We start from the raw sequence: 14,240 nt of genomic DNA on the forward strand, positions 1-14,240 counted from the left end.
GAAAAAAGGCCCTGCTTTATATCTTGAAAAACTGCTTTTTTTGTGTCCGGAGCCATGTCCTGCAAGTGCTTTGGCGGATTTCATTGAAACTTGGTAGGAGTGTCAAGAAGCATATTGGCGGGGGATATCAATTCAATGAATTTGCTTGTTTTTTTGTACATGTATGATGTAATTTGTCAGCGCTATATCTCGGGGTCACACTATACAGGACTTTAAAATGAATATTCATGTGTGTATAGATATCAATGAGGAGAGTATATGTACAATGTATCCCAGAGAAGCAACCTTTGGAAAAACCCACTAATCTGTTGGTATAAATATAGTTAACCAATTATAATCCTTTCAAAATCACACACCATATCAACCGTTATTATTTAAATCAAGCTGTCAGTGATTGATATAATGGACCAGCGTTGTTTGTACAGAGGGATCAGTGTTTGTTTCTTGACTCGAGCATATTCCGGGATCAGTCTATTGCAGCCCATAAAAACAATAACCTTTCACTTGGTTATTTTACAGTTATTACCCTATTCATCCATCTGCAACCATCAATAAACAAAATTAATTATATAAGCCCATAAACCTTAATGTCAGTTTGGTGTAGTGGTAGTGCAATAGTTTTTGCTTCGAGAGGTCCTCGGATGAGAGCCCAGGGGAAGGCACTTTTTATCCTTGTTATTGTAATTATATAATCTATTTCAAATATTACTGTTTTGTTTGTATTTCATTTTATAAATATGTCAAAAATATGCAAGTCTGTGTACAAGTCCGTTTAAGAAAACACCTGTTTAATTACTAATCAGATTGACCAAAATCATCAATTACAATTTGCATACGATTGGCAAATGAAATTTGTAGATAATGAAAGAATTGTTATTGACTACAATGTATGTACTTATATATAATGCATGAAAGTATGGTTACTTTTATGTTTTAGGATGAAAATGGTGCCTATCTTATTGACCGAGATGCAGCATATTTTGGACCAGTTCTCAACTATTTGAGGCATGGGAAACTTGTTTACAACAAAGATCTGCCTGAGGAAGGTAGGTGAAATTTGTGTTGAATCATTTGATGATTGATACAATTAATGGATTATCAATTCTCAGGGGAGATTGCACATCAAGTTTTGACAGTTGGTTTTTGTGCCATCATTGACCTAATGTTTTTACATCAAAACTAGTTTCATGGATTAGCCATTAACTTAAAAAGGGTGATACATATTTCATTTATTAGAATTGTGAAATTTTCTATTTTGAAAATTAAATGATTATTTAGGATAACAAAAAAATGGGAATATTCCAATTTTAAATGCAGAGGTCCATCATAATTTCCCAAACTGCCTGTCCTTAAAAAAATTGAAGTGTTAAAGTATTCATTTTGGTACGAAATGAAAACAAAACAGCAAACCTGTCAAAATTATCAATTGGTTTCATTGTTTTTTGCTAGCACATGTATATGGCAAATTGTGATAAAATAGAATGATTAATAAATTAATCAAGCAGTCAAGCTCTCTAGCAATCTACCAGCGAAGGAAGATAAAATGAGGATTTTCCATAAGTCAATATTAACTGGTTTCCAGCCTTTGAAAAAAGTACAATAATTTACTTTCAACCATGCAACCTTTGACCTTTTCTTGACCAAGTCAACATCTTAAATGAAAGTTACGATTTTAAAGGCATCTGACTATTGAAGTTCTTTTGTGTTGGTTTTTTTTTGAAAAACTTGTGTGTTTCCTACCATTAACTGTGGAACCATTATTATTCGTCAGGCATAAATTATCTTCTATTTGGTCAGTGGACCGAGTGATGAATTTAAGAATCTAACAAATAATTATGTCCGATGTTTAAACAAAATTAAGACTGAATTACCATAGGCAAGCAGCATTAAGATCCAATGTAATCAACACATACATTACTAAGTCTGTTTTGTAATCAAGATAAATCCAGTTTTGACTTAAAGGGGTGCACATTATACAGTTTATTGAAATGACATGTGGCATTGCTGTAAAACTAGGATGCAGTTAAGGTTTTATCGAATGCGTTCACTTCGTTTAGGTAGAATAGTAATGATTACCGCTAATTGTAAACAACTTTAGTACCAATTGTGTGTATTTTGTTTTTCAAGGGTGTTGACTAATTGGCAATTGGCTTAGTTGTTTCAAACACTTGTTAACAGTTATCAGGTCCCGCTAATCTGCTTATCATTTCAATGAACTTGTCAATGGAATAAAATAATAAGGGCCCATTACGATCACATGTGACAAACAGAACTCCCAAGTGTCCTTCTTTTTCCCAACCACAGTTTGTAGTAACCATGAATATTCCATTATTGCGGACATGTATTACATACAAATCTGAAGTCAGAAGTTGGCGAATTTCAGTGCTAAGAAAAGTTGCAGTTACAATGTATAAAAGAGGCATATCCTTGCTTCTGCCAACACTGTCTTTCTATATATTTGTTCATTCATTTATAATACAAATTATTAAATATTGTAAATCGATTTAAAGTGCATCACATAAAATAATAGTTAATCTATGTTCAAACTTTGAATGTTTATGGTTATTTTAATAAAAATGGCTACCATAATTGGAATAATTATTTCTATGTTTTCTGAACGGTCAGGTTTACTTCAAAATATTAGTGTGCAAATATAAGACATTTTGAGCACTCCTGAGGGTCATGGTGAGCTTTTGTGATCAACGTCATGATCAATATTTACCATTTAAACACTTTAGAGGCCATATATTTTTAAACAATCTTCATGAAACTTGGTCAGAACAATGTCCCAATATCTCAGCTGAGTTCGAAAATGGTTCTGGTCCGTTGAATAACATGGCAGCCAGGAGGCGGGGTAGTTTTCCGTAGATGGCTTAAGTAAAACGTTGGTAACACTCTAGATGTCTTATTTGTAGTCAAGTCTTCATAAACCTGGTTAGAACATATTTGAATATGATATCTCGGATGAGTTCGAAAATAGTTCCAGTTCGTTGAAAAATATGCCCGGCCTCCAGAGTCAAATGTATGGTAAAATCTTCATAAAACATGGGCAGAATATTTGTTCTATTGATATTTTGGCTTAGATGAAAAATGGTGCCGGTTCCTTGGAAAAAAATTGCTGCCGGAAGACGAGGCGGTGTTCCTTATATGGCTACAGTAACACTTTTTATGCCCCCGGTAGGGTGGCATATAGCAGTTGAACTGTCCGTCAGTCAGTCAGTCTGTCCGTCCGTCTGAAAACTTTAACATTGGCCGTAACTTTTGCAATATTGAAGATAGCAACTTGATATTTGGCATGCATGTGTATCTCATGAAGCTGCACATTTTGAGTGGTGAGATGTCAAGGTCTTCCTTCAAGAACAAAAGTCCAAAAAATACAATCCAAGGGAAGTAATAAGCTATAAAAGGGAGATAATTTCTAAACCAGCCAAATGATCTATTGAAATTTTATTTCAAAGCAGCCTATAGGGGGCATTGTGTTTCTGACAAACACATCTCTTGTCTTCATATGTCTTTAGTAAAATATTGTTATCTCTCAAAAAGGCACATTTACAGTCCCATCTTCACCAAACTTGGTCAAGTAATTAAACGTCTATCTTGACACCTTGTTAACACACTAATTGCCACATTTGTTGGCCAATCTTCATCAAACTTGGTCTGAACATTTGTCCCAAGAAAATTTCAGCTAAGTTTGAACATGTGAGCTATAAATAAAATACTAGAATGCATTAAAAAGCATGTTTATACCCTAGAAGTCACTTTCTTTGTCTAATCTTCATATTTATTGTCGGTAAAAACATTCTAACAATATAGCCAAGTGAAAAAATAACAATAGGCCTAGAAATTAAATATTTATGTTTCATAAAGTACTTTCATTATTTTGATCTCTTGTTGCAGTTCATAAGCCAACATCAATTTAACTTTTTTAAATGAGTGAATGTTATCTCAGACTTGTAAATGTGGATGGATAAATGTTTTATAAGTATTGTGTGTATTGTAAGAAACTCATGAAAATGTAAGTATCAGACTTTGGTTATGCTTGTTAGTTTGTTGCTAACAGTGTTTTGTTTCTTTTCATTCAGGCATTCTTGAGGAAGCAGAGTTCTATAATATACCTAACTTGATAGTGCTAGTCAGGGACAAGATTCGTGAAAGAGATGCGAAGCAAAATCAGGTAAACAACCTTCTTTATCATTCAGTCTAAATTATAAATAACTGTAGTTTAAAAATGAACAGTTAAACTTACTTTTGAATCCAACATGAAGCAATGCTGTTCCCTCTTTGAAATGCAATGACTTGAAATTAAACATAAACATTTTAAGACTTGAGTTGCAATAATAAAGAATATTCCATGAGATAAACGTCTTATAACTGAACACTGTTAAATTGAAATTTAGTTGCATTTGTTTAATTTAGCAATACGGTTTTAGCTCACAGGGGCATAGATAACCTCCAAACATTAGGGAGGCGGACGCAAGGTCCCGGCTCTGAAAAGAATAACATCGTAAATGTAATAAATTGTGTGTTAAATATTAATGAATATAATAAAAAAACATTATAAAGCAACAATATGAGTATTATTTGTATGTTGTGTTTTTTTTTTTTGTAAATTTCGTTTGTATTTACAGAGCTCCAGATAAGGGTCGTATTTTCGTAATTACAGATTATTTTCAAGTCTGTTACGTATTTATTTTAAAATCTTGTCGTACCATTAAGAATTACAAAATCAAGTAACGAATATTATTTTTATATTGGTTCGTATCGATTTTTATTGAGTTCTTTTCGCGTATTAAAGATCTTTTCGGTGCTTATATAAAATGGTTATCAGGTTTGTTTAACAAAGCGCATTTTTTCCAATAAAAGGGGCGTGTACAGTCTATCTGTCAAAAAACAATGACGGCGCCCTGAGAGCGTCCTAAAAACTGCAAAGTGTGCAAAAACACGCTTTTAACATATTGTACGGAAAGTGAGCCGAAGTTGAATGTTAAGAAAGACATTATAGAAAAGATCTTATACGATGTTGTATGTTCAGTTGCCGGAACAGTCGGAAAAGCGAAAAAAAACGCGACACGACGGGTCCAAACTTAAACAAAAAAACATTGAACAAGTGGAAGGGACAATTCCCGTGGCCAATCGTTGAAAAGATTGAAGGGGAGACCCGTTTTAATTGTGAAATATGTAAAAATTCATTGAAGGCATGCAATCTAAGCACCATTTGGGCATATGAAGATATTTGAAAAATAAATATGTATAATACTGAATAGACACTGTTGAACTTGTTTAAATTGCTAGTATGTTTATTTTGATTTTTTGCATGAAAATAACCATTATTATTTATTTTAGGTCATTTAGAAAAGTTAAGAATTATTTTCCAAAACTTAGTAGTAACGTTAAGAATAAAATTTCAGAGTTAAGAATTATTTTTGAAAATATGGTAGTAATGTTAAGAATTTCACAAAACCTTATCTGGAGCTCTGATTTAGATCGACGTTAGGTTCATAAAAGGTAAGAACGGTCGCAAATTAAAATTTAATACTAATATACATACCTCATCGTAGTGGAGCCATGTGAACGAATCAAACCAACCAGATTGGAATGAATGCTGTTCTGGCTTTTTCTTCCAGAATGTACGCTTAGGAAAAGCAAAATTTCGAGGCTGATTAGAAATACTCATTTTGAACATTAAACAATTACATATATGATATTGTTTAAATGATTTATAATCGAATAATAACTGTTATACATGTACTTGGAGAACAAAAATATTTTCAATCAAATTAATGTTTTTCACGCATATATTTACTAAAAATTGTTTTAAATGGCAGTTACCTTTGAATTAAAGCGATCAATTTAAATTAAAAGAAAAGCCTGTCCTTAATCAAAACACAGACATTGCAATCACAGAAAAGAACAATAAAACATTTGACGCAATGACATTTACCCGGGCCCCTGGTTTATGACACCTAACAAGGGATATTGACGCATCAATATTGGCAACCTCGGAGCAGACTGGTTTTGGGGCGGCGATTTTTGGGGATTTTAAGTTGTATTTATAAAATGACGACTAGCCGAAATATTGGGGAGGCAACTGCCTCCCCATTACCTACGCCCCTGGCTCATGGTGAGCTTTTGTGATCGCTTTTTGTTTAGCATTTGTCCTCCATCATCAACAATTGCCTTATGAACAGTCTAAAAGCCACATTTATTGCCCAAATTTTATGAAAATTGCAGTACATTTGTCCCATATAACATGTATATCAGTTAAGTTCAACCAGGATCAGGCATCAAACAGTAGGTAATTAGATCAAATTATAAAAAAGCTTGTGAGCTCTGTAGAGGCCTTTTTTATTGCCCAATCTTGATGAAACTTAATCAGAGCATTTGTCCCAATGACATCTTTGTCAGGTTTTAAACTGGTTCTAATTCATGGTTGCCATATGGCTATAGTAAAACCTTGGTAACACTCTGGAGATCGTATTTATTAAACTTGCTCATAATGTTGATCACAATCATATCTTGGTAGATTTCAAAAATGGACATGGTCGCCATGAGACAGGATAATTTACTTTAAATGGAAATAGTAAACAATTTGAACACACAAGAATCCACTTTTTTACCCAGTGATCATGATTATTGCTCAGAACAATAAAGTGTTCATACACAGTCATAAGTTTATTTCTTTAAAAAATTGCGATAGCCAAGACATAAGCAGACATTTGACCTCATGGCATTACAACCTTCAAATGACGTTTCACTTAACTTCTTAATGCACAACGTTAAAGAGCGTTTGACTGCAAATATGAGGATTGCAGGTTTGACCCACATCCTAGCCCTATAACTTGTGTGGTGATCGGTCCTGAAATCCTTTTTACGGCCCTTCTCCCTTTATATCTGATTTAAGTAAAGCGCTTGTCAGTAAATGGCATAAACATGTGCTCTAAGCACTGGTAAACCAGCTTACACAGGAAAGTGTGAGTTGGTAAACTGACTGCTGTGATATGCTTGAAATACTGTTTAAAACTGAGAAAATGAAAATCCAGCTAAACAAGGGCTGTTTGTAAAACATACATGCCCCCCATATGGGCAGTCAGTTGTAGTGGCAGCCATTGTGTGAATACGTTTTTTGTCACTGTGACCTTGACCTTTGACCTAGTGACCTGAAAATCAATAGGGGTCATCTGCCAGTCATGATCAATTTACCTATGAAGTTTCATGATCCTAGGCGTAAGCATTTGTGAGTTATCATCCGGAAACCATTTAACTGTTTTGAGTCACTGTGACCTTGACCTAGTGAACTGAAAATCAATAGGGGTCATCTGCCAGTCATGATCAATGTACTTATGAAGTTTCATGATCCTAGGCGTAAGTATTGTTGATTTATCATCCGGAAACCATTTTACTATTTCGAGTCACTGTGACCTTGACCTTTGACCTGGTGACCTGAAAATCAATAGGGGTCATCTGCCAGTCATGATCAATGTACCCATGAAGTTTTATGATCCTAGGCCTAAGCGTTCTTGAGTTATTATCCGTAAACCATCGGGTGGACGGACCGACTGACTGACGGACAAACCAACATGTGCAAAACAATATACTGCCTCTTCTTCAAGAGGGGCATAAAAATACAAACAAAAATAAAACATTTGAAATCTTTGTTTCTAGTAATCCTGGGAAATATTGAATATGTTTTTTATGAATTCAAAAACACAAAGGTATATGGGCAGGGCCCTCCCTGGTCATTTGGGAAAGCTACCCACTTCATTGGGAGGGGGAATTTTCGCATGTTATTCCAGTATGGGGGATTTTTTTACAAATTGAAAATAAAGGGGAAAAAATGGCAGATCAAGAGCTCTAATGGGAGGAATTTACGAATTATTATGGATTGTTAAAAAATAACCTGCCAGGTGTTGGGTCAGTCTAATGTGAAACCATTTGAACAATACCAGCACAGAACATTTAAGCCCCTTGAGATGAACACCAAACGATGTGATCTGTATTTCAGACGTACATGAAGAATGTGTACCGAGTTCTGCAGTGTTCAGAGGAGGAGCTTACCCAGATGGTGTCCACGATGTCCGATGGCTGGAAGTTTGAGCAGGTAATAACATATAGGGGAATAACCACAATTCCTTGCCCTCATTACTGGGAAAAGTATAGTTATATGTTGGCCTTGTATGGAAAAATTGCTGGGGAATGATAAATCCTGGGGTATGATCAATTAACCTGTTCGCACCCAGAAGCAAAATGTAAAGAGCTATATGCAACCAGCATAAAACCAAAACAGCCAGCGAGTAACTTGCCGCCTGTTTAGATTGTATGCTGTTTGCTGCTCATCAGATTCTTAGGGTTAGAAATGAAGCTTTAAAAGCTAATCTTGTAAGAAAGTGTTTTTAGCTCACCTGTCACGAAGTGACATGGTGAGCTTATTTGACTGTGAGATGTCCGGCGTCTGTTGTGTGTGCGTCCGTCAACAATTTGTTTGTGTAGACAGAAGAGGGCACAGTTTTCATCCAATCTTTATAAAATTTGGTCAGAATGTTTATCTTGATGAAATCTGGGTTGGGATTGTATTTGGGTCATCTGGGTCAAAAACTATGTCACATAATAGGTCAAATAATAGAAAAACCTTGTGTAGATAAAAGAGGTCGCAGTTTTCATCCAATCTTTATGAAATTTGGTCAGAATGTTTATCTTGATAAAACCTGGGTTGGGATTGTATTTGGGTCATCTGGGGTCAAAAACTAGGTCACTAGGTCAAAAACTAGTTCAAATTATTGAAAAACCTTGTGTAGACAGAAGAGGTCACACTTTTCATCGAATCTTTATGAAATTTGGTCAGAATGTTTATCTTGATGAAATCTGGGTTGGAATTGTATTTGGGTCATCTGGGGTCAAAAACTAGGTCACTAGGTCAAAAACTAGGTCAAATAGCAGAAAAACCTTGTGTAGACAGTAGAGGTCACAGTTTTCATCCAATCTTTATGAAATTTGGTCAGAGTGTTTATCTTAATAAAATCTGGGTTGGAATGTATTTGGGTCATCTGGGGTCAAAAACTAGGTCACTAGGTCAAAAACTAGGTCAAATAATAGAAAAACCTTGTGTAGACAATAGAGGTCGCAGTTTTCATCCAATCTTTATGAAATTTGGTCAGAATGTTTATCTTGATGAAATCTGGGTTGGGATTGTATTTGGGTCACCTGAGGTCAAAAACTAGGTCACTAGGTCAAATAATAGAAGAACCTTCAACAATTTGTTTGTGTAGACAGTAGAGGTCACAGTTTTCATCCAATCTTTATGAAATTTGGTCAGAATGTTTATCTTGATGAAATCTGGGTTCGGATTTTATTTGGGTCATCTGGGGTCAAAAACTAGGTCAAATAATAGAAAAACCTTGTGTAGACAATAGAGGTCACAGTTTTCATCCAATCTTTATGAAATTTGGTCAGAATGTTAATCTTGATGAAATCTGGGTTGGGATTGTATTTGGGTTATCTGGGGTCAAAAACTAGGTCACTAGGTCAAATAATAGAATAACGTTGTGTAGACTATAGAGGTCACAGTTTTCATCAAATCTTTATAAAATTTGATTAGAATGTTTATCTTGATGAAATCTGGGTTGGGATTGCATTTGGGTCACCTGGGGTCAAAAACTAGGTCACTAGGTCAAATAATAGAAAAACCTTGTGTAGACAATAGAGGTCACAGTTTTCATCTAATCTTTATGAAATTTGGTCAGAATGTTTATCTTGATGAAATCTGGGTTGGGATTGTATTTGGTTAGTCAGGTGAGCGATTCTGGGACATCATGGCCCTCTTGTTTCTAATTTGATTTTCTAACGGACTAAAAACGCATCAAAATGTGTACATGTGTATCGAAGTGCGGTAGTCAAGGTTCAAAGAGATGAACTTCATCAATTTCTTTCAATAATAAAAAAGTTTCTTAAGTGATGACACCTTATACAGAGCTCTTAATTTAGCCAGAAAAGAAAATAAAAGGACTGCATATTGCTTCACAGGGCAGGGCTCAAAATTTACACTCGCACACTAGCAAAATGCGAGTGAAAAATACTGATTGCGGGTTAATTTTTAAGCCACTAGTATTTTTTTTGCGAGTAAAGAAATATTGGAAAAAAACAAGTAATATAAATGCACTCGACGTCATGAACGCTAAACCGTAGGTCAATTTATAGAACGTCTGAATACCGGTATGCGGAAGCGCGCACCTTGTATGTAGACTGGTATACTTATAGTACAGATAAGCGGATAGTATTGGTACAAAGAACGTGAAACAGTTGACTATTCACATTTGTTCATTGATTTTGAACAGACATAGCGTCGAAGCCAAACATAATTAGTTTCTTTTTGCCTACAGACGGAAATAAAAATACGAATGACAAAGCAAAGTTAACCGTTGGTTTGTATTTTGGTGACGTCGCACTCAACACACGATATCATAGCTGATTTTTTTCAATATTTGAAAACCCATTAAAAATATCCCAAACTGACACTTAAACTTTGTTTTCTGAGTGAACACGACACACTTATATTTGAAAACAATACCCTTATGGTCCAAGGAACTGATATCTTTGTATGATTGCAGAAATAAAATTTTAAGTACTTTTTATTTTGTTTTAATAGTACTAAATTAATGTCCAAACTTTTTTTATGTTTCCTGCAAAATTTGCGAGACTGTTTTTGATTTTGCGAATTGGTATTAAAGCTGCTCGCAATGTTTTGCAAGTAAAAAAAAAAGTTAATTTCGAGCCCTGCAGGAAAGGCTTTTATACGTTGAACAATATAAACATTTAAAAGATTCCAAGGACAAATTTACACAACTCAGGTCCTTGTTATTGAAATACTCATGAAAATGCTGGGCATTGGCTTCTTTTAAGCTGAATGTTTTTAAACGACAGTTGACATGCAGCTTGGGGCAGTAATAATTTACTGAGAGATTATAATACATGTACATGGAGGCTTAATAGGGCTTGGGGCTTTTGTGCACAAGGTGCTGTCAGGTATGACTGTGCCTAATAAATAGGGATGCAAGAGGTTAACCGGTTAACCTACCGAAACGACCAGTAAACCGGTTATTTTTTCTGGAAAAGGTAAACCTGGAAAAAATATTTGATTATGTTTTTTTCATGGAATAAATCGTACGATTTTACTTTTGCGTGAGACATACTGCCAACTTGCGCCGGCTACTAGTGAAAACAACATGCCGCATCGACTAAATAACGTGTCAACAATCAAAGTAATAAAAACAATAAATCAATATCTTTGTGATAACAAATAGGGGGTACGTTTTGATAACTGACACTATTGTTTTGTTTAACTCGCGAAATTTAACTAGCGAATTGCGGGGAGTCGGAGCAAGTAGCGAAGACGTAATTGGCAAGTTTATTGAACTCGCGATAAAAAAAACAGTTGAGACATTGGACGGTGTTTTGTTTACCAATATCCAACACTGATTGCTCGCGAAAATTTCGTGTTAATAAGTAATAATTTTATCAAGAATTGCATACGTAGTTAATTTTTTGTCGAGTTAACGTCGTTTTTGTTTATCAGAAATTATGATCATTATTATAATTTACGTCCAACGATTCCACCATTACCGTCCAATGCAAGTGGTATTTATCAAAGCAAATTATTAACTAATTAAATAATTGAACATCAATAAAAAATATTTAAACAAAATAAAGCCTGAAAATGTTAGTATTTGTGTAATTGATTTGCGCTCTATGGTACGTTAACAAACATACGTAACTATCAGTATTTGAGATCATAATACTTAGCTACTTCGCTATTAAATAAATGTACTGATTAATTGAAAGGGCAAAGCACATTTCTATATTGAGAACATTTGAGTCTTAAAAATTGAAACAGAATGGACAAAGGAACATACCATTTTTGTGAGCGATACGACGCAAACGTAATATAAGCGGCCCAACCAAAAACAGTTAATAACACGAGAAAATGAACATAGTGTAGTTATTTAATTTGTTACTTCTTTGCATTTACGCAGGAAAATAATTTCAAATATATAGCATACATTTACAAAATTGTTAAAATAAATTGTATAATACATTTTATTACAAAACTGGCATGTTATCAACGCAAGCGATTGAAAATTACTTTTGTTTCTACCGAGCGGTGCGAGCGGTATGACATTTTTGACGTACTCTTTAATCATTTTAACTACGCATAAGGCGTTACGGTTAACCGGTTAATAACCGGTTATGGATAAAGGTTAACCGGTTAATGATTTTTTTTTAACCTCTTGCATCCCTACTAATAAATAATTGATTGGAAAGTGCAGAATAAATATTTTGTGTCGGATATAACTTATAAGTGTGTGTAAATCCCATATTGCTCAGTGCACATTGGACTGGTGTAATCATTTCTATCCATGTTAAAACACTAACGCTTACAGTGTCTTAAGAGATCAAGTTAGAAACTGATACAAGCTGAACAAGTGAGCAAGCCTTGTAAAAAAATTACCAGTCTTACAATAGACAAGCATGTCATGCTTGTTATAAATTCTATAATTAGAAACTGCTGTCCATTATGCCTTAATTAACTTCATAGTTGTTGTTTTTGTAAAATTCAGGGCCACATTTTTCAGCCATTTTCCAATCTCAAAAGTATGTATTTTTCCTTAATGACTGCCTAATATTCCAAATTGAAAGTTTCAAGTTAGAAACTATTTTAGAAATCAAAAGGTTCAGTTCTTCTTCATATCCAGTATTTAGAGTTGAACCTAACCTGTTCGAGGATTAAACACAATTTAGTTCTCAATTTTAGAAAATTTGTAAGCAAAACAGCATTTTACAATTGTAGTAAAAAAGACGTGAATTTTCAAAAATTTAATGTGCCTAGGCCCCATTCCCAAAATGGTGGAAAAAACACATGTACTGAAATTACTTGCCTACTAAATGAAATATCAAAAGAGGTCATATACTGTTCTTATTTCATAGATAACCAAATACATGTACACTGTAAACAACAGAATTGATTTTAGTATAACACCTGTAAATCTTGCTTAAAATAAGTCTACTCTAAAAAGCCTGCCATTTTATGTGCTGAGAATGTTGTGAATAAGCCTTTTCTGTCTTAGACCAATAAATGTTTGATGAACTTGAATCTAAACTTCTGTTGTTTGACAAGGAAAAACACGCACAATCTGTATATAAAATGACAAGGAAAAACACGCACAATCTGTATATAAAATGCCATTTAATGTGCTGCTTAAGAACATGAGAAAGAGAGTAATCTATTCTATACATGTTAAAGCTCTTCTAAGGCAAAGCTAAGTAACTCTTTTTCTAAATAATTCATCAACCTATTTTTGGAATGTCACCCAAACAATTTTTTTTACAGAATCTCTCAACATTTTATGCAGTTTGGTTCTTATTTCAATAAATTTTCATTTAACTAGCAATATCAATCTTAAATAAAAAGTTACACAATTATAACATGACAAATTTTTACTTTCAATGAAATTTCATTCAACATTTTTATCATGAACATGCACTTAATAATTATCCATTTGTGGTTGCTCAGTATCATTTATGTCAACCCTTTTCTTTGATGAAAGTTGTCATATAATTTGTAATATGTGACCCAAAATATCATCTGAATATCAATAGACTGTTCATTAATTTATAAATATGGGTCCATACATGTTCTTGTTGGCTACAGAAGCTTGAAGGTTGTGATACATTAGATGCACATTCAGTCTGAATTTAACGGCTGCTTTTACAATCAACCAGTCTGGAATTGTCTTTTCAGAGAAATAGCTTCTTAAATAAACATTCCAAAAAATATTTTTGTATGGTATTGTCCTAGCTGCATTTAAGAAAATATAATAATAATTTGAAACTAATGTAGTTTAACTTCTACGAGATGGCATTGTGTTGCTGGCAAAACCATCTGGCTGTTCATGGTCAAACTTTTAGGTCAGTTGTCAAAATAAAGAACTCTATAATAATTAGATTATTTTTAGCTCGGCTGTTTTCGGAGAAAACCCCAGGTATTGTCATGGCCAGTTCGCTGTCCGGTGTCTGCCGTGATTAAACCTAAACATTGGCTCTAAAATCAAAGTGGTTCCACCTACAACTTTGAAACTTCATATGTAGATGCACCTTGATAGTTCTACATGCCACACCCATTTTGGGGTCACAAGGTCAAAGGTCAAAGTCACTGTGCAGGGGTTTTTTTACTAAGAAAGTGACGCAGATAA

At 34.2% G+C, this 14,240-nt stretch overlaps 1 protein-coding gene across 1 annotated transcript in view; it reads left to right on the forward strand.

Moving 5' to 3' along the window:
- The window catches only part of LOC127866189 (BTB/POZ domain-containing protein KCTD5-like), a 35,530-nt gene that overhangs the window by 11,872 nt on the left and 9,418 nt on the right, over positions 1–14,240 (forward strand). The window contains exons 2-4 of the mRNA XM_052406614.1: positions 938–1,046; positions 4,083–4,174; positions 8,003–8,098. Coding sequence (XP_052262574.1) covers positions 938–1,046; positions 4,083–4,174; positions 8,003–8,098 — 297 coding nt within the window. The remainder of the gene's footprint in view (positions 1–937; positions 1,047–4,082; positions 4,175–8,002; positions 8,099–14,240) is intronic.

This window comes from Dreissena polymorpha, chromosome 2, assembly GCF_020536995.1.
Source record: "Dreissena polymorpha isolate Duluth1 chromosome 2, UMN_Dpol_1.0, whole genome shotgun sequence".
Taxonomy (NCBI): domain Eukaryota; kingdom Metazoa; phylum Mollusca; class Bivalvia; order Myida; family Dreissenidae; genus Dreissena; species Dreissena polymorpha.